General features: G+C 41.6%; 2 protein-coding genes across 4 annotated transcripts in view; one reads left to right on the top strand and one right to left on the bottom strand.

Annotated features, from left to right (window-relative positions):
- Positions 1-2,517: 2,517 nt before the first annotated feature.
- On the bottom strand, positions 2,518-19,743 carry cnot9 (CCR4-NOT transcription complex subunit 9). Its single transcript, XM_060911449.1, has 8 exons — positions 19,589-19,743; positions 11,426-11,605; positions 7,727-7,842; positions 6,393-6,502; positions 3,767-3,876; positions 3,537-3,635; positions 3,327-3,418; positions 2,518-2,981 (listed from the first exon to the last, which is right to left on the bottom strand). Exons 1-8 carry the CDS (start codon positions 19,604-19,606, stop codon positions 2,813-2,815), a joined length of 894 nt encoding a protein of 297 aa, XP_060767432.1. The 5' UTR covers positions 19,607-19,743; the 3' UTR covers positions 2,518-2,812.
- ftcd (formimidoyltransferase cyclodeaminase) overlaps positions 19,285-21,159 on the top strand; it is a 29,984-nt gene continuing 28,109 nt past the window's right edge. For 2 of the 3 annotated variants that reach the window (XM_060911448.1, XM_060911445.1), the window contains exon 1: positions 19,285-19,372. The gene's annotated coding sequence lies outside the window, so the exon portion shown is untranslated. The remainder of the gene's footprint in view (positions 19,373-21,159) is intronic. The other variant, XM_060911447.1, reaches the window with a different exon arrangement.

Genomic DNA, 21,159 nt, shown 5'->3' with positions numbered 1-21,159 from the left:
ACACAGAGAGAGACACACACAGAGACAGACACAGAGAGAGAGATGAACACACACTCATCCTCCTCTTCTTCAGGTCTTGCACACCCTCCAGAAAAATTCCAGTCATAACCGGATTAGTGTCACCACTAGCCCACTTTCTGTAGCTCAGTTTTTATGTTAGTATGAATTCATATTAATATTATCGTTAACATTAGCACTAAAACTTTCATGTCCCTTCAAAAAACTAATTAATTTGAGTTTGGAAGACAAACCAGTATGGAGTTCAGGTCAGTCGACGATCCCATGTTAGCATCAGGATATAGGCCTGATGTGATGTTTAACATCACTGATAAACAGGTAGAAATAATGCTAATGAGACAGATGGGACATTACACTCAAAACCTTTAAAAAAGAACTGCAAGTTTGTTACTTACCTTTAGTTACTTCTCAAATATTAGCCAACATCAACACAAACCTTAGCATGGAACTGAATATTCTGTCAGTAAAATATCACTCGAATTCATTACTAAATTGTCACTTACCTGAGGAAACTCAGGTGTGCGTGTGAGAGAGCCGTTACACTTTCTCACAGCCTTTGTTTATCCATCGCCAGACCCGGTGGTGCCTGTGAGCTGCTCCGCTCCCGGACAATAGCAGCGCTGCTTTTCTAGCCGCTTGTTTTTTGACCACGCGCACGTCTCCGGTTACCGGAGTCAGTGTCTTTACACTTACCTGGTAAAGGTTCGTTTAGAACCGAGATCGTTGAATAAGAAGCTGTGAGGTCCTACTTCACCAGTGGGGTTGTTTTAGTGCGACCCATTTCCTTTCTTTTTAACTAATAATGTGCTGCTATATGATACGAACCTGCCATACTCATTAATCTGCAGTCAGGGGCACCTTTAATGTCCAGTGGTAATGTTTATATTTTTGGTTATATTGAATTTTTTAAGGAGCACATTTAAGGGATTAATTGAGTTGCTTAATTACAATTAACAATACCTTAATTTAGTTAATTGTTTACCTTAAGGTAAAATTTACTGTACTGAACTCTTGAAATAGCTTGATACTTAATTTATGTGACATCATATAAGGGGCTATGACCAGCATCTAACAGGAAACTGTCCCCCAAAATTTAGAGGTTAAACATGACACAAACTTTGGGTAACTACTACTACTACTTCTTTTTATAATTTTACAAGATTGTTATAAAAGGTTAGTATATTTGTGCCATTTGTTTAATGTCAGTTGTACTTCTAAATATGTGATGGTGAAAGAAATGGAGAACCTTAAAAGTGCAGCATAAACTAGAGAAAAAAGGACATTAGATTTGTAGCTGCAAGGGTTAAAAAAAGACACCTATTTAAAAAATGTAAAAAAAAAAAAAGTTTCCATAGAATGTAATGTGATGATCGTATTATAGAGATTTTAATGTCATTTGATCCTGTGAGACAACATTGCTAAAGATTAAGGAGGATTAATGTTTATACCGTAAAATTTAAATCTTAATTATATATTAAATAAATAACATTATTAATAATGGTCATATCACTCCCCACTGTATTTCCTTAAAAAGTCATTAAAAGACTTTGTGCTGCTGTCTGAAAGGCACAATGAGACCATCACTGACTAAGAACATGACCTTGATAGGCACCCTCCTCAATGCACCCCAGGGGAATTACAATATTTTGAAACCTTGAGATCATATCCATCCTCATGCCACCCTCTGGAACAATTTTTGACATAAACAGCACACTAAGAGTGTGAGGGAGTGTGAGTGGATGAACATGAGTTGGCTGCAGTAGGGTCTCTTCCCCCTCCATCACCTCCAGATCAGGTTTCAGCGTATCAATAAAACATGGACAGGTTCAGATTCCCAGGTCCACTTACACACACACACTGGCAGCCATCTTTGAACTGGGGAACCCTTCACTGGATGCTGAGACCACACACACACACAAATATACTTTCCATTACAAGGTGTGAACCTCAAACCTGATCCTCCACATCCATGCATGCCCCGATAATCACTTACACAACATATCAAGATATTTTAAATGCTTAAGATAGAACTTCAGCTAAATACTCTTTAAAATTATGTTGAAGAAAAAAAAACCCCCACACAAATCTATCATTTGATACAGAGAGTCCGGCTCATATGTTTGCTTTTCATACAGGAACAGTTTTACCATAATTCACAATTACATCCCAACAGGAAGGGACTTATTTTGCAGACATTCCACAACACTAAATGTAACTATAAATGGATAAAAATGTATCACAGGTCGATCTTTTATGATTAAAGTTGTAATATTTGGCAAATTATTTTGGTATGAGCGGAATAAAACACTCATGTATGTGCTGTTTCAGGAAAATAATCAACTCCTGATATATAACAGTAACTTTGCTTGATTATTTTACTAGAACACACCCCCATGTGGTTTTCCTGAGATTCCCTGTAGCTAATTCTCAGCAGGTAACCGTTTTGCCTCCAGCCGTTGCTAATCCTACAATTTGAATGAGAAATTGCAAGATGACAAGCACAGTGATTCCATTTTATTTTACAGCATTCAAACAGTCCGAGTGTGAGTGTGTTCCACATACACAGGCAATATATAAAAACATGGGTACATTTTGTTTCTGATAAACAGCCAGCAGAATTTACTGAAACATTTCCAAAATCTAAGACATTAAACATTTTAAATATTGGCAAAATAACTCTTATGCAAGTGACCTTGCACATGAGAACAGTCCACTCTGAGTGTAAAAGTGAGTGCGTGTCATCATAAAAATTTCCTGTCCGCGAGAGACCTTGTTTCTGAATGAAGTGCGCGCGTTATTGGGCGGGTAGCGGGATGCCACGCGGGTCTGTGACCTGTCCTTCCTGCAGGTTTTTGACGAGTTGAGCGAGCCAGCGCTTTGTGGTTGTGTCATCCTTCAGCACCTGTGCAAACGTCGTGTCCTTCAGCTGGTCTGGTAAACACTGACGAAGAGCTTCTCTCGCTCTAATTTAAAAAATAATAATAATTAAATAAATAAATAAATAAATAAAAAAGTCCCATCAGTCAAAAATGTACTGTTTCAGTGAAGCTGAACTGCTCAAGACTCGTAACATCCCAGAAGTAGGAATAAAACTTACAGATGTTTCTCTCATGGAATAACTGAACCCTCAACTTGCTGCTTTTTCCACTCTAAGTTCATATTCTAAATGATTAAAAACAAAGTGAAGGTATGGCGTCTGTGTCTCAGTGAAGGAGGCGTGGCCTGTGTGTGTGTGTGTGTGTGTTTGTCCCAGTAGTTACGATTAGAACAGGGCAGTATTAAAATGTGGTTCAGGTATTATTGGTCACCTGGAGTTATCGGAGAGCCGTAGGTAACAGCGCACAACGTGCTTCAACAGTCGAGCTGATGGCTCTTTAGACAGCTGCAGCACCATCTTTCCCTGCAGCAGCCAACCAACCAACCAATTAGAAGACAGATACCCACATCACCACCATTAAAATAAATACATCACAGTTGGCTGTACAGAATAAAAGAAGAAATTTGAAACGTGTCGTCACCAGGATCATGGCGACGTGAGAGAATCGCTCGTAGGTCTGGCAGATGTAGGCCAGGCCCGTGTCATCCAGCAGGATCTTCTGCAAAATGAACGTTGCAACCTGCGACGACAAAATTACACCCGATGCCGGTTACAACACACGAGGAACGATGGATAGTCTGTTTCCAACAAATTCATTAGAATCATAATGGATGGATTACATCAGTCATTAGCGACCGAGAGTGCAGGTACCGTTTTTGAGAGTTCGCTGCCTGTCTCCATGATCCGCAGGCACAGGGGAATGATCTCTGTCGTCAACAGGAAGTTAATCACTTCTTGTTCATCCGTCTTTACCAGCGCTCCTACAGGATGGACACACACGCGCGCAAACATATCAACTCTATTCCATTTCTGAAGAATTCCCTTTCAAACAAATCCAATAAAATCCCACTAGACAATTATTTGAAGTTATCCAACATGCACCTTTTAAAATGACACTTCAGTTCTTGTCTTGTTCATTTTCACTTTGCGAACAAACACGGCATTAGGCATGCGTCTCTTACTTGAACACCACCCAAGTAATAAACGCTGTGACCGTAAAATACTGAATAACGGTGTGGTGCGATGAAGCAAGATACTGTTTCCACCCTGAAGTGGATTAGTTTCCGATAACAGCACGATCCCAAGTGTTCTATTCCTCTTATAGCACAGCAATTTAACAACTTCAGTGTTCTATTCTTTGTTGCATTAAATGTGGTGGAACATCTGAACCAAGTTCGTTCCTGTTCCCAATTACGTTATAGCAGCTACAAACAGTCATTCCCTCACCATCCTGTCTTTATTCTCTCTCAAAATTAACAAGATCAAAAATGCAGCTTGTCATGTTATGAAGAAACTGCAAAGAATCATAAACTCGGTCTTGAAAATATCAGAAAATTTAGGTACAGCTTTACTTCGGACCGTTAGAAAGAGCGGAGACTGGAAACGCCTTCCAAAAATGTTAAATACATAAATAAATGTCTTCTTACAGAAAACGTCAGCATATTAACAATTTTTAAATTTGCTCAGTATTAGTGGAGTATTCACCATACATGTCCTTGTGAATGAGCTGTTACTATAGAAACAATAGCACATCAGAACAAGCGCGTTAATGAATGAATGTGCAGCTGTACTACTGTCAGAGTTGCTGTTATAGGAAACTAATCAACACCTGACCAAGTGGAGTCCAGAATTTACACGGATGAGAGTGGGTGGTCACCAAAAAAGCAGAAAACAAGATATGTAGTGAAAATTCATTATGTCTGATAATTATAACTATTCTTTTAAGTTCGTTTCTTAAGACACGTATTTTTGTTACCTCGCTTGTTGACAGTTTCGGCGAACACTTCCGCCTTCTTCAAAACAGTCACCAGATGTCGAGTGGTGACGTGCCTTATCAGCTGATGTTACTCTATGGAGGCAGAGGACCATGAACCGGGATGAGGGAGCGTACGCGCTGTCACATACCTGGAGCGCAGTCCTGGGGCAGCGACCTGACAGCAGGAGGCGTGGACTACCTGTCAAATTGGGCGGGACGTTCACGCCTCCATAGAGTAACATCAGCTGATAAGGCACGTCACCACTCGACATCTGGTGACTGTTTTGAAGAAGGCGGAAGTGTTCGCCGAAACTGTCAACAAGCGAGGTAACAAAAATATGTGTCTTAAGAAACGAACTTAAAAGAACAGAAAACAAGATGACGCCCAAAGCCGGGGGTCTGGGAGGGATACCCCCCCCCCAGGAAAATTTTGAAAAATAAGGCCTTACAAACCACTTTTCCTGCAATCTGAGCTGTAGTAGATAAAAAAATCTGTTGTCTTGTTTATATATTTACATGAAAATATGTTTCAAATCAATAGGAGTATTGTTTGAATTCAAAATACAATCACATTCTACATTCAAGGGTATGGTTATAATTTATGATCAACAAAAATAAACTAAATTCACATTAAACGCAAGTTTTATTAATTATCAAAATGTTCATATATTAAATAAAATTTCTTAGGGAGAAACGGTCAGTCACCCTATGTCCTCATTAGTTGCATATGATTTCAAAAAGTCTTTTGGAAATATTTAAGTTTTCAAAACTGTCAGCATTAATTCAGATTTACTGACCATCATATACATGTTCAATGTATTAAATCAAACGAATGCTAAGTTTATGGGATAATGTCTATGTACACTTTATACAATTATTTATAGTTCACAGTCACTTCTCATTTTCATTTAATCATTTCGACGACTTCTTCAGCTTTTTGGCCAAAGACAAGAGCTTCAGTCCTCTCTCTGTTTTTTATACCAGCATCGATTTCACGTACCTTCGCTTCGTCTCGCTTGTCAATTGTATTCGGCATTTTGAGTAAAAAAGCCGATACGAAAGAGAAACGTATTTTTGAAGCGCAGAGACAATGAACATGTGCAAGTTTCGATAAAATAGAACGATGCGGGTACTTTTGTAAGAACTGTCATGTTTGGCTTTTGTTCTCTCCCACACTCTTGTAAGAACTGTTATGATTGGCTATCATGCTCTCACCAGCGATGTTTTGGCCAATTACATTGTAGATAACACGTATTCTACCGCGAGACTTAAGATGGCGAAAATGTAAACATGTAACATCGTCGTACGCTTGAGTATCACGAAGGAACATACCCCAACCCCCCTCAATGAAAAAAAAAAAATCAACAGATTTGGCATAATATCGATTTTCGCTCAGAAAAAGCGGAAATCTCTCATCCCTGAATTTAACAGCACTGTGGGATAAACTGCAGTCTTCAGTATGCATTGATAACACTGGTACACGTCTACGTTCAGTCACGGAGCGAGGTTAACGTGACGCACCAATGACTCCAAGGCTTGTAAGGCGGAGATACTCAAAGGGTCTGGTTTTGCTGGCAGTGTGAAGAAATGGGTACAAGAACAGGGGGATGTGGGCCGCCAGGAACGCCGAGCTGGGGAAAAAAGAAAACATACTTTCAGAAAACACTAAATGTTCAGAATAACATCTGTATTACATCACCACTATGGACCATGCTGTTCTCTCAGACCAATCACAAAACGATGCCCTTTCCTACAACAGATCGAGTCTCAACAGACTACCAGGGATGTGATTTGGGGCTGGTGAAATTATCTGAAAATTTTAGCCGGGGGGCTGGGGGCCACAGGCCCCCAGCTGGTCCAGGGCAGCGGCCTGGTGGGGGGACAAGGGGGGAAGCCCCCCGAAGCTTCTGGGTTCTGGGGTTTTCTGACTTAAAAATTGGACTAAAATGGCAAGCAAACATACAAGAAAAAAACTTGTCATGATTAACAAATTCAAGCCAATTTAATGGTCAACATGCAACTCTGACACACACACTCTCGCTCACTCTCACACACACACACACACACACACACTCTCTCTCTCTCTCACTCACACTCTCTCTCTCTCACCCCCCCCCCCAAAGAACCAGTGCGAGCAGGGCCCGCTAGCCCTGCGCCTTGTGACGTAATTCGCCCCGAGGCAAGCCGCGTTTTTTCTCCAACCATTCCCAGCGGAACTTTTTTTTCACTATTCTGTCGATTTCTTTAACTCGATTTGCATCTTTACGCTCGATCACGGAGGCTGCCATCTTTCAACTCTTTGTTTGAAGCGAGCTTACGTACAGCTATCTAACAAGCGCGTTCATTGGTTGTTACAGAGCGATGAGCCAATCACGTACCTCGTTTCATCTCATTGATGTAATTACGCCATTTACGCAATTACGTCATTGAGATGAAACGAGGTACGTGATTGGCTCATCGCTCTGTAACAACCAATGAACGCGCTTGTTAGATAGCTGTACGTAAGCTCGCTTCAAACAAAGAGTTGAAAGATGGCAGCCTCCGTGATCGAGCGTAAAGATGCAAATCCGAGGCTGCCATCTTTCAAACAAAGTCGGAACGAATAGGATACGAATGTGGATGAGGGAAAAATCGGAAAAAAAATTTTTCTTCAAGTTTTGAGGTGAAAAAAGCGGAGTTCCGCGAATTCGCGGAAAAATCACATCCCTGGACTACTCGATACATCATGTGCTAATCATGATCACAATATTGGTCTTTGCAACACTGATATCACAGGCGATGCACAATACACATTCAGATCTCTCAGAAGTGTGTTTTAACAAAACCGCTGTAGTGAGCGTGTGCATGCTGGTTACCGTGTCTCCACGTGTGAGGCCACACACTGCAGCAGCGCCAGGGCGTTACACACTCTGTTGGACTGATGAGCCGTCAGCGTCGCCGGATTAATTGAGGGGTAGATGTTCACGATTTCCTGTTCAGAATTTATAACATTATCAGAACAAGATGCTGCTGCAGGGACGAACAGGCAGGATGTGAAACAGAGTACACGATTTCGGCTCCTAGACACTATATGGTGTGCGCTTGGGAGTCATTTGGGATCCAGCATCAAATCTTACAAGTAGTGCACTAGCTGTCCGAGAGAGAGAGAGAGATGTGAAATCCACACAACTGCTCCCTAATGAAGTCCACTACATGGGGAAATATAACATTTTTGTTTTGTTCACACGCGTTTAGGATTCAATTCCCTGCTTCCCAGATAAGGGATGAACACACAGGGTCCCAAATATATTCCAATCTCTCACACACTGCACTATTCAGGCTCCTATGTGCACTTGGGAATCTTTTGGGATCCAGCATCAAATCCTCTGTATACAGGATATGAACTAAATAGCCTTACTTATAGGGTGTTCACACGGCACATATTTGCATCGATGCTGCACCGATGTATTTTGTTGCGATATATCTTACACCGGTGTCAATTTTGCGCAGCGTTCACACGTCACAACCCTGCTTACTAGAGAGAAGCGTGTTAGCACCGGTGCAGCCCCACTTGCGTTCACACGGCAGTTTCTGCGACCGTGTTATAGTAGCAAAAATTTTATTACTATCATTTCCTTTGATAGTAATAAAGTTTTGATATTTCCTTTTATTACTATCATTTCCGATAGTAATAATGCGGAAATGAAATATGCGCATGCGTGAAAATGTACTTCTTTTTCCCGGTTGTCATGGCATCACCAAGCGCCGGGAAAACAACGTGGATGAAGACACCAGTGTTGCCAGATATTGCTGACGTTTTCCAGCCCAAAATATGTTCAAATCCGCCAAAATGCACTTAAAACCGCCCAATCTGGCAACACTGGAAGACACGCAGTTCTGTTGTTGATATTCGCCATTTTGGAAGCGCAAAATACCAGGATGCAAATTATGCAATGCCCGCATGTAATCAACTCTCCTCACGCATAGCGAGTCTACCCCTGTAGCGTTCAGACGTCCCATTTTATATCGGTGCTGCCCCGCAAACTAGCATTTACTCCGGAGTAAATTTCTTAAACCGCCTCCCGAGCAGGGTTAGATTTGCACCGGTTTAAGCAGCTTTCAGGGGCTACACCACTATAACTTTGTACCGTGTGAACGCTCTACTGGGGCAGCCCCGGTGCTACACCGGAGTAAAAGTTGCCGTGTGAACACCCCTATAGTGCACTTCATAACAGACATTTAGACTCCACTTCCTTTATAGCTGTGATATATACAGGGTTTATATGCATTACACAACATACAGTCTAGAAGCCTTCATCTATTCAGGAACAAGTCATTTCCTCCAAGTGTACAGTGTCTTGCAAAAGTATTCATCCCCCTTGGTGTTTGTCCTGTTTTGTCGCATTACAAGTGGATGGATTTTTGGAGGGTTAGCACCATTTGATTTATACAACATGCCGACCACTTTAAAGGTGTAAATTGTTATTTTGTTGCGACACAAACAATAATTAAGATGAAAAAAAAAAGAATCTCAAGTGTGCATAAGTATTCAGCCCCTTTCATGTGAAACCCCTAAATAAGAGCTGCTCCAACCAATTCACTTCATAAGTCACATAATTAGTTGATTAAGACCCACCTGTGTGCAGTCAAAGTGTCACATGATCTGACACATGATCTCTGTATAAATCAGCCTGTTCTGGAAGGACCCTGACTCTGCAACACTACTAAGCAAGCAACATGAAAACCAAGGAGCCTCCAAACAGGTCAGAGACAAAGTTGTGGAGAAGTCTAGATCAGGGTTGGGTTATATATATATATATATAAATATAAAAAATTCCAAACTTTGAATATCCCACGGAGCACCATTAAATTCATTATAGCAAAATGGAAAGAATATTTTGCACCACTACAAACCTGATAAGAGAAGGCCCCGCCCACCAAAACTCACAGACCAGGCAAGGAGGGCATTAATCAGAGATGCAACAAAGACACCAAAGAGAACACTGAAGGAGCTGCAAAGATCCACAGCGGAGATGGGAGTATCTGTCCATAGGACCACTTTAGCCATACACTCCACAGAGTGGGCGGGGCTTTATACATGGATGCAAACGGTGCGCCTTTTGGCGGATGCCGCCTTTTTCACGGCTGTCTGGGGGACTTGTGTGAATCGCGCAGATCCGAGGAGGTTTTTTTTTTTGGGGGGGTTGGAGTGTCTGATGATAATTTCATCAAAGTAAATTCTGTATTAAAATTACTAAATAAGCAAATGCTGTTACAGTCCATGAAACATAGGAAGTATGAGAAGAAAACAGTAAATCAGAAAGATGCGCACGTAAAGCCAATTACGTAACTTATGTAACTTGCGTCGGACTGATGGAAATCCTTGCGCGTGCAGTGAAGTGCAGCCAGCAGCAGATAATGGCGCGCAGCCAATTGGCTTTACGTGCGCAGCTTTCTGATTGACTGTTTTCTTCTCATACTTATACTTCCTATGTTTCATGGACTGTAACGGCATTTGCTTATTTAGTAATTTTAATACAGAATTTACTTTGATGAAATTATCAGACACTCCAACCCCCCCTATTAAAAAAAAAAACAACTCATCAGATCTGCGCGATTCACACAAGTCCCCCAGACAGCATTCTGCCAAAAGGCGCACCGTTTGCATCCATGTTTATAGAAGAGTGGCCAGAAACAAAAAGTCATTTCTTAAGAAAACACGTTTGGATTTTGCCCAACAGCATGTGGAAGACTCCCCAAACACATGGAAGATTCTCTAGTCAAATGAGACAAAAATTGATCTTTTTGGCCATCATGGGAAACGCCATGCGTGACATAAACCCAACAAACTGAGAACACCATTCCTACAGTGAAGCATGGTGGTGGCAGCATCATGCTGTGGGGATATTTTTCATCTGCAGGGACAGGAAAGCTGGTCAGGACTGAAGGAAAGATGGATGGCACCAAATACAGCGCAATTCTGGAGGAAAACCAGCAGGACAATGACCCTAAACATACTGCTAAAGCTACACTGGAGTGGTTTAAAGGGAAACATTTAAATGTCTTGGAATGGCCGAGTCAAAGCCCAGACCTCAATCCAATTGAGAATCTGTGGCATAACTTGAAGATTGCTGTCCACCAACGCAACCCATCTAACTTGAAGGAGTTGGAGCAGTTTTGCCTTGAGGAATGGGCAAAAATCCCAGTGGCCAGATGTGCTAAGCTAATCGAGACATACCCCAAGAGACTCACAGCTGTAATTGCAGCAAAAGGTAGCTCTACAAAGTATTGACAGGGGGGTATACCTATGCACACTACAGATTTCTGTTTTTTCATCGTAATTGTTTGCGTCACAATAAAACAACAATTTTCACCTTTAAAGTGGTCGGCATGTTGTGTAAATCAAATGGTGCCAACCCTCCAAAAATCCATTTTAATTCCAGCTTGTAATGCGACAAAACAGGACAAACACCAAGGAGGATGAATACTTTTGCAAGACACTGTACGTGTACATAATGACCCCGACATTCTACATAGTGCACTGCATTTTCAACAGGAAGTCAGTGAATTGGAACCTGAAGGAGTGCCGCGATGGTGCCACACGAGTGCCAGAGCATAGGGGCCAGGTCAGTGACGGACTCGCGTTTCTTGCTGAGCTCGAGTAAGGCGTTCTCCCGCGTCTCTGGGCTCGACAGCTCGTTGATCCACTGATAAATCTTCTCCCGATCCACCTGTGCCATGGTCGTGCTCACTGCCTGGAAGGAAGAACACACACCTCAAAATAAATAATCCAAAGCCACGCAGGCTGGAGTGGAGCCAGAACCTTCCTCTAAAAGACGTGTCAGACACAACGCCCGCGGCCTCGGTTCATTTGGTCCGTGTGAGCTCGAAGACAAATAACACTGAACCAGCCAGAAGAACACGACAGTTCAGCATTTTCACACAATCCAGAATGCAAAGCAGATCTGCAGCATAGTGACTGCCACTGTTACCAGACTGATGGGCAGAAGCCGTCTCTTCCCATCTGAATGGTTAGTTACTGTAAACTGATATAAATTTGTGCACACCGTTTTCTGCTGCAACCGGCTTGACCACGGCCTCAAATGCAGGTTAACAACCAAGTGCTGCACTTGATGCAAGTCACACGTCTAGAAATAATTCAGAAGCATGTTGCGTATTGTTCTGGCAGTGACCCGAACCCTAGATGTGGAAATATACGGAATAAAATCACGATTGGTTTCTTGTAATGTTTCTGTACTACTGAATTAAGTGTGACGCACTTGTGCGTTGCAGGTGGATATCACAGCAGTAGACGTAGTGAGGAAATAACAGTAATTTATCATCATTTAAGGCACAATCTACTCTCAAACAACCTTTAATATTCATCAAGCTTTCTATATTACTAACAGCCAGGAAATATTTCAACACTGAAAAGGATTAAAATAACAGGTGACTATAGGAGAAAATTACACCTCCTATAAATTATAAATCCTGATCTACTTTCCTTTTGCAGTAAATTCCAGCAGGATCCTCATCCGACTCTCACCTCAGTCTCTGTGCGCTTATATTACAGTGCGGCTATCTGTCAAGTCGCTTACAACCAGGAACAGGAAAAAATGTTTACGCCCCAATGAGATCATTTCTAATTAAAGCAGCTGGTGTACAATAAAATGTGACCATGTACTCAAAGGGGAAAAAAAACACTTATCAATATATAATAAATGATAATATGCACCCACTAATCATTTCTATTAGCCCTTATTTTTTGACAAACATCCCATTCTAATTTCAGAGCCCAAGTTTTTGCTGTTAATGGATAATGGGGGAAGCCATGGCCTAAAGGTTAGAGAAGCAACCTTGAGACCAAAAGGTCACCGGTTCAAGTCCCTGGACCAGCAGAAATGGCTGAAGTGCCCTTGAGCAAGGCACTTAAAGGGGAACTGAAGTCATTTTTAAACTTGCTTTACTTCTTATTTAACATGTTATTCAATTACATTTTTGGTTTTAGTAACCTTATATCGTGACCTATATTGGCAACTAATTGCAATTAAATATTATACTTATCAGCCTATTCGGTTTTTAGCCATGTTGAATTTAGTTTGTTTGGTCCACGGCAGGCGTCGCTTATTCGTGCGATCTTTGCGAGACTTCAAAACGTCAAGTGTCAGCCAGGTGTCAGTGCCGCCATTTTGAAAACTGTTTTCCAAACAAAATATTGCACAAAAACGAGTTTAAATGACGATTACCGCCTACTTTTTTCAAACTTTCCTGATTGCTATCAAAACAAACAAAACTTCCGGCTTGAATACATCAGCATTCGAAACAGGGCGCGCGTGTCTTTTGACAACGTTGGCAGATGTTGGTCACTTTCCCTGTGTCCGAAATCGCTCCCTACTCACTATATAGGGCACTATATAGTGGGGACACCATTTTGTAGTGCTGTCCGAAACCTTAGTGAGGATTATTTACACCCTATATAGTGCACTCAAAGTATCCCACAACATATCACGAAAAGCAGTGTACAACGATGGTCACTAACCAAAGCACTATATCCCATCATGCATTGCGGTCATGCTGAAAGAAATCAAAAATCTCAAATCTGATTTAATAAAAGGCAGCAGCAAATAAGAAAATATTCAGCCTTGATTTAAAAGAACTGAAAGATGCAGGTACTTTGTATTGATTAATGTGGGAAATGCGCTCAGTATGATATGGATTTATCACAAAAACACATGCATGTGTTTATTATTTTTGAAACCCCCCCCACCAGCCAACTGGTTTGGCACGTTTTAATTGTGTGACAGTAATGACGCAAATACCAGCGTGACCGACTAGTGTCTAAAAGAGTTTTTTCATTTTACCAATGAGCTCACTGTATAGTCCTGTCTATAATAATTCCCTATATAGGGAGTAGAAAGAGAAGAAACCTTTGTCACATGCACACTTCAAGCACAGTGAAATTCATCCTCTGCATTTAACCCATCTGAAGCAGTGAACACACGCGCACACACCCAGAGCAGTGGGCAGCCACACCAGAGCGCCCGGGGAGCAGTCAGGGGTTCGGTACCTCGCTCAAGGCCGCCCCACGTTAACCTAACTGCATGTCTTTGGACTGTGGGGGAAACCCACGCAGACACAGGGAGAACATGCAAACTCCACACAGAAAAGCCCTCGCCGGCCACTGGGCTTGAACCCAGAACCTTCTTGCTGTGAGGCTACCGTGCTAACCACTACATCACCGTGCCACCCAAAGGCTTTTTGCTCCCACTTCTGGCTCTCCAGGAGCGTCCGAGGGTTCACGGGAAAACCGCTCGAGGTCACCGAGTGACCTCTCACTCGTTCACCGAAGAGTGAACGGGTGAGAAACTTCAGACACAGGGTTTGATTTCCGCTGTACGTTTTACTTCCGTCCTATGATGTCTCGCACAGGTCTCAACGAATCTTGTTTACGGCCATTGCTTTGACATATGGACTGATATTACAGAGCATATTTCAAACACTCATAACTTGCTAGAACAGTGACAAAATAGCAATCAAAAATGGATTCGTATATTTAATAAAATGAAATAGAATTTTGATTTTAAAAAAAAATTGCCTTCAGTTCCCCTTTAACCCTGTGTGTGTGCTATTAACGTAGCGTGATGTTAAGGGATGTTTTACAATCAGGGTACGCAAGCTAAAAATCACATTTAACACTTATCTTCAATATCAAAAGGCTTGACTCAATAAACTTGGTTGTTTATTGTAGCCCTGTGATAGCTCTATTTACCATGCAAAAAGAAATTTGGTGATAACGTTATTTTTGGTGAATGTATGGCAGTATGTGTCATATTTAGCAAAATTACTCGTGTCATTTAGAAAAAGTGCTTTTTTGACCACAGGTCGCTCCAAAAGGGATGCACTTACATCATTCTTTATACCATAAAACACATATTTGGTTCCATATCATTGGAAACATAGTTAAGTTTTAATGTTGAATGCCAGTAAGTTTCCAGACTATTTATCAAATTAGTCTGTAATTGTGTCAAAAAAATGTCCTCTCCGAGACAGCTCATTTTTCAATATAAAATAACATATCTAAAATGATTATTTTCATCCTAAAATGTGGTCAAGATATCGGGACATAAATATTAGAGACAACTAACACAAAGCTTACAGCCTTCTATTTAAAAGCACTATGGAAGTAGTGGATTCTGAATTGTCAAAAAAAAAAAAAAAGTCCTCTCCGAGAATCACTTCATTTGTTTCTCCCAGCCCTGCTTAAAGCTACACTTCATCTTCTTTATCTTATAGCAGATTACACAAAACTACCATACACACACGTCAAAAAATTACCTGAAATCTGTTCTTTAACTTGTCCTTCACTTAAAAACTGGTACAAGAACCAGTTTGAATCAATTTGAATTTTGGACCCCTGTGACACAAACTTTGTACCCTGATTGTAAAACAACCCTTAAATAAGTACAAATGTACGCATTAGACCAGGCCTATTCAATTGGCGGCCCGCAGGCCGGACGCGGCCCGGAAGCGGCGCTTCACCTTTAAAAGTAAAATACCATTCACCAGTCTGCAAAACTTAATATATGTATTTTAATTTACCGAATATCAATAAATAGATGATGTTATAACAGTTATTTTGCACTTTTATTTCCCAGCTACTGTTAACTCAGTAAAATGCAAACAGTTAGCAAATATGCATTCTCAATCAACGTGTCGCGAGAGCGTGAAGAGTGGTGTGCAGCAACACTGAGCGTCCCTAGCAACGTATGCTGCATATTAAGCTCGCCATTGTTGTAAAAAAAAAAAAAAAAGAAAGAAAGATGTCTCTCTCTACGCTTAAGAGAAAAATTGACTGAGAATCGTCGGTTTAATCCAGCATGGACCGAGAAATATTTGTTCATTTTGCCGACTGCCAACGCCAAACCAATGTGTTTGATTTGCAACGAATGTATTGCTGTACTAAAAGATTACAATATTCGGAGACACCACATCGAAAAACACCCAACGTTCCGCCTGACCTTCCCGGAGGGATCTGCAGAGAGGGCTGCAAAAGTACAGAGCCTGGTCACTTCTTACACTCGGAGCACCACCACCATGGTGAGAGCGTGCACATCTCAAGAACGAGCTACAGCTGCAGCTCCGCGTAGCGTGGATCTTGGCCAAAAATAAAATGCCCTTCACTGACTCCGAAACGGTGAAAGATTGTATGTTGGCCATGGTGGAGGAGGTGATAAGTGACGAAAAAATTAAAACAAATGTGGTGTCATCTATTAAAAACGTCCCCCTGTCAGACACTTCAAACAGTCGTAGGGTTGAAATGCTTGCTACCCAAGTATTTGACACGCTGCCAAATGATATGAAGAAAGCTGGTGTGACGTCTGTAGCTGTAGACGAGTCAACAGATAGAACTGATATAGCCCAATTGTGCATATGTGCGCATTTTTATGATGGCAAGATCTTCCGAGAGGAGCTGCTCGGCCGACTACCGTTGGAAGAACACACAACAGGCGAGGTGATTTTTGAGAAAATTTCATCTTTTTTCCACGACAACGATCTGGACATGAAGCGTGTGTGCATGCTTATGACTGATGGGGCTCCATCCATGGCTGGTAAAAAAAGTGGGTTGGCAGCGCGTTGGTCAGCTATCTCACCTGACTTGAGATATATACACTGCATTGTGCACCAGATGGTGTTGTGTTCAAAGCTAAGCGGGGACCTTAAAGAAGCAATGGATGACGTGATGGCAATAATCAACTTTATTCGATCCACGTCAAGCCTCCAACATCGCTTGTTTCGTCAGCTGTTGGCAGAAATGAATGCAGAGCGTTACGACCTCCTTTTGCACAACGATGTCCGGTGGCTGTCCAAAGGCCGAGCACTGGAGCGCTTCTGTTATCTCCGAGAGGAGATAACAGTTTTTCTGCGCAACAGCAAGCACAGAAAAGCACATATCCACCTGAATCGCATGAGTGATGATACTTTCATGTCTGCTTTCTAAAAGACATATTCAAGCATCTGAATGACCTGAATTTGGCATTACAAGGCAGAGATAAAACGGTCATTGATCTTGTGGAACAGATGAGGGCATTCCCCATCAAGTTGGATCTTTTCGCGACGACCTAACTGGCAGAATGCTACATTTCCCGGCGCTCCACGAATACATCTCATCCCCGGCACAAATCACAGATGTGATGACAGATTTCATTGCGAAGCTTAAAGAAAATTTTGCTGGTCGGCTGGATGGACTTGCTCTGCCCACGGAGGTTATGGCCTTTGCCAGAGACCCATTCACCGCTGCAAAAGAAGGCGACTTATCTGCCAGAGCAAAGCAAGCAGTCCCTTCCATCGATGAGGGTAAATTCATTCTTGAACTTGTTGACATGCAGTCATCTGCTACCATGGCTGTGGCGCTTCGCAACAATGGGCCAGTCAAGTTCTGGAGTGACGTGAACACACACCAGTTCCCCAACATTAAGAAAGTGGCAATCTTTGTGCTCAGTATGTTTGGATCTACATACACTTGCGAATAGAGCTTTTCACACGTGAACGCAATTAAGAACAGTTCTTGGTGCTCCCTAACTGACCGCAAACTTCACCAGTGCCTTCGGACTGCATTGACATCTTATGAACCAATCATCACAGATCTTGTGCAAAACAAGAAATGTCACTTCTCTCACTAAAGTCAACGGCAGCTGTGTTCTGTTTAGTATCAGTAGCCTGACAAGCATATCAATGAGAAATGTTGAGATAAATGTTCTTTTTTTTTGTTTGTTTGTTTTAAATAAAGGAGATGGGAAAGAGAGTTGTTTGTGTGCATTTTGAATATTCAATGTTAAGTTGAAGGCTAAAAATTAAATAATGATATAATAATAGACCTTGTAGGCTACTTGAAAACTGAAAAATTACCACTTGTTAGTGACCGCGGAAAATTTGTGGCCCACCTCAAGTTCTTGGATTTGAAATGTGGCCCAAATGGAAAACTAATTGAATAGCCCTGCATTAGACTATGGAATCAATTTTGTGCCAAAATGTTCATACAATACTTTTGAAATATCAAACAAAAACAACAAATCAAAATACAAAAAAAAAAAAAAAAAAGTCAATTTTTTTAGACTGGCAAACAAATTATTCGTGTAATCGTGCAAAATATCAGTCTAGTACTCTTCAGAAACCTTTTATTTTTGTTCCGCATCTTTCTCAGTTTTGTTTGACGTAATTTATTTTGGTTGCGATTCCAGCTTTCTCGTTTGCGCTCCCTGACTTTTTGCTTGCAGTTTTGGCACAAACTTCATGTGTGGGTGGGCTGTCCAGGAATGCATTCCCATTGGGTAACTTGGGTTTGACTGACAGCTACACTCAGCCATTCCCTACTCGGATTCTGGCGGACTGTTTGACGAGTGACCGATCCATTGACGGTAAACAAGGATCGAGTGGACTTCAGTGGTGACTATGATATTGAATTAATTCAACAAAGTGTAAGTACGGGACAAATGTGTTGTACGTGTTGCAGTAGTGCACATTATGCAGGTGTGTTTAACGTTAGCAAGACGGCTATTATATTGGGTAGTGGAGCGAAGTCTAACATTTGACTTGCCACGAAACACCTGCATAATGTGCACTACTGCAACACATTTGTCCTGTACTTACACTTTGTTGAATTAATTCAATATCATAGTCGCCACTGAAGTCCACTCGATCCTTGTTTACCGTCAATGGATCGGTCACTCGTCAAACAGTCCGCCAGAATCCGAGTAGGGAATGGCTGAGCGTAGCTGTCAGTCAAACACAAGTTAGCCAATGGGAATGCGTTACTGGACAGCCTGCCCACACGTGAAGTTTGTGCCAAAACTGCAAGCAAAAAGTCAGGGAGCGCAAACGAGAAAGCTGGAATCGCAACCAAAATAAATGACGTCAAACAAAACTGAGAAAGACGCGGAACAAAAATAAAAGGTTTCTGAAGAGTAATAGACTGATTTTTTTGCACGATTGCACGAATAATTTGTTTGCCAGTCTAAAAAAAATTTGACTTTTTTGATTTATCGTTTTTGTTTGATATTTCAAAAGTATTGTATGAACATTTTGGCACAAAATTGATTCCATATTAGACTGTGATTACGGCTCTTCTCACAGAAATGCTGATGTGGCCCAGGCACAGTTTAACTGACATGCCTGGTCTGAAAGCTGGTGAGGAGAAGGAGGAGGAGCTGGAAACCTCCTGGAAAAGTCATGAAAAAACATTAAATATGGCTCTTACAGAAGTGCACCTGAAACAGTCACTCTATGTAGTGCACTTGGGCATGCAATTTGGAATCCTGTACAAATGGTCTTCTCCAGGTCGCACTCGTATTCCTATTTTTCCTGGCAGAAAAGATGCAAACGCACGTCATATATCTGCTCATAACTGCATCCGGGGCAAACTTTCAAAATGCTAGCTAGCTAGCTTAGCCTGACTGAAAAATATCATTAGCAGCGCTAGCGCTTCAGCAAATTCTAGCTAACTAGACGCCGTGTAACAACTTCAGGTAAATTAAAAAAAACTCGTATATCTAGAGAGATTTTATTTTAATCTACGTTACTTCCTTTAAAAAAAATGTCTCGCGACATATTAATCTAGTAAACCGAAGCCAGTTAGCTAGCTTTAATAGTTAGCTAATGCTAACAGTAGACAGACCCGGACACTGATCCAGTTATTGAGAATAAAATAATAATTACTGCTAAATTCACTCCTCAGTACTCACCGCTCCTGTGGCCAGCATTTTAGGAACCGTTCTTAAACCGGACTCCAGCCGCTTTTTTCTTTTCAGTCTCCACTGGAACTTTCTGGAATTGACATGGAGAAAGCTGTTGTGGTGATGAAAACAGCCTCTCGCGCAAGCGCCACAGCTTTGACCTTTCACCCCGGCCGCGTCATTCTCTATGGCGCTGCTTGCTGTTGAACGTTGCGCCAGCGGATGGCGGTGTCCTCGCGCGCAGAAAAGAAAAGCTTAGCCGCTAGCTAACATGTCCGCCATTTTGGGAAGGTCCAGTGTCTGTATTAAGAATGTAATGGAAGTGATGTACAAACAGAAACAAACAAAGGATAATTACAAGACTTAGATTTTGAAAATGTCTACTTAATGATACACTATTTCTTTAAAAAAAAAAAACCTCCAATGAATGTACAACTTGTGGTGTAAAAGAAAATGTCAAACACCTGCTTCTAGATTGTATCAAATATCCAAACTTTCATGATAAAATTATTCATTAATATTAATATCAGAAATTAATATTAAAAATTTACTGCGACATAAATAATTTTATGAAGACATTTATAGGTTTATTATTGGAAAAGAAATAAAAATTTAATTTTTGGAAAAAAGGCGGTGTAGTGGTTATCACTGTCGCCTCACAGCAAGAGGGTCCGGGTTCGAGCCCAGTGGCCGGCGAGGGCCTTTCTGTGTGGAGTTTGCATGTTCTCCCCGTGTCCATGTGGGTTTCCTCCGGGTGCTCCGGTTTCCCTCACAGTCCAAAGCACGGGCAATTGCTCTAAGACAACGAGGGAGGCTCAGCCTCCTCTAAAAATGCCCCTATAACTTTAATGTGTGCGTGAGTTTTTCCCCCTCGTGACAGCGCGATGTAGCGCAGCCTCAGTGGGCTTCAATGGCATTGGGAGCTCTGCGCTTTCAATCTCAAAATGCAAGACGGTTATTGGACAAATACTGTGAAAACGCCCGCCCACGGACTCCCAGCCTCAGTGGACTTCAATGGCATTTGGGAGCTCTGCGCTTTTCAATCTCAAAACGCAAGATGATTATTGGACAAATACTGCGAAAACGCCCGCCCACCGGACTCCCAGCCTCACATGGCAGGGACATGGCAGTTTCCGCGAGGAGACTGGTGATTGGTGAAAGCGGCTGGATATTTTCTTTGATTGACAGCTCATTTCAACTATAGACAGGCAGCGGTGACTCTCAGTTCAGTCCCATGCGGATTTGCAAGTGCTGTGGTGTATTGTAAGAGATCAGCTTACATTTCGATTTCATTCATTACATACGGTTTCTACCAGCTTTTTTAGTTTGTATATATTTTCACTGTAAATAAAGTGTTGTCAAGTTTGCTATCTTAGTTCCAGAAATTTCGTTTATTTGAGTGACTGAACTTGAACTTGAGGGGGCTAGTCAGCTAGCAAGAAAGCTGCGCACGGATGCCAAGCATTGCTGATTTAATTTTGGCGAAGCCATTTGCCAGTCTTCCTTTCGAGGAAAAAATTAAAATTAAAGAGCAGGGTAGACCAACGCCTCAAATTGACTTGGTGAAAAAGGTAGGGAAT

Source organism: Neoarius graeffei, chromosome 27 (genome assembly GCF_027579695.1).
Source record: "Neoarius graeffei isolate fNeoGra1 chromosome 27, fNeoGra1.pri, whole genome shotgun sequence".
In the NCBI taxonomy this organism is placed as follows: Eukaryota; Metazoa; Chordata; class Actinopteri; order Siluriformes; family Ariidae; genus Neoarius; species Neoarius graeffei.
The sequence above is the reverse complement of the archived record's forward strand: the minus strand, read 5'-3'. Positions and strand labels throughout refer to the sequence as shown.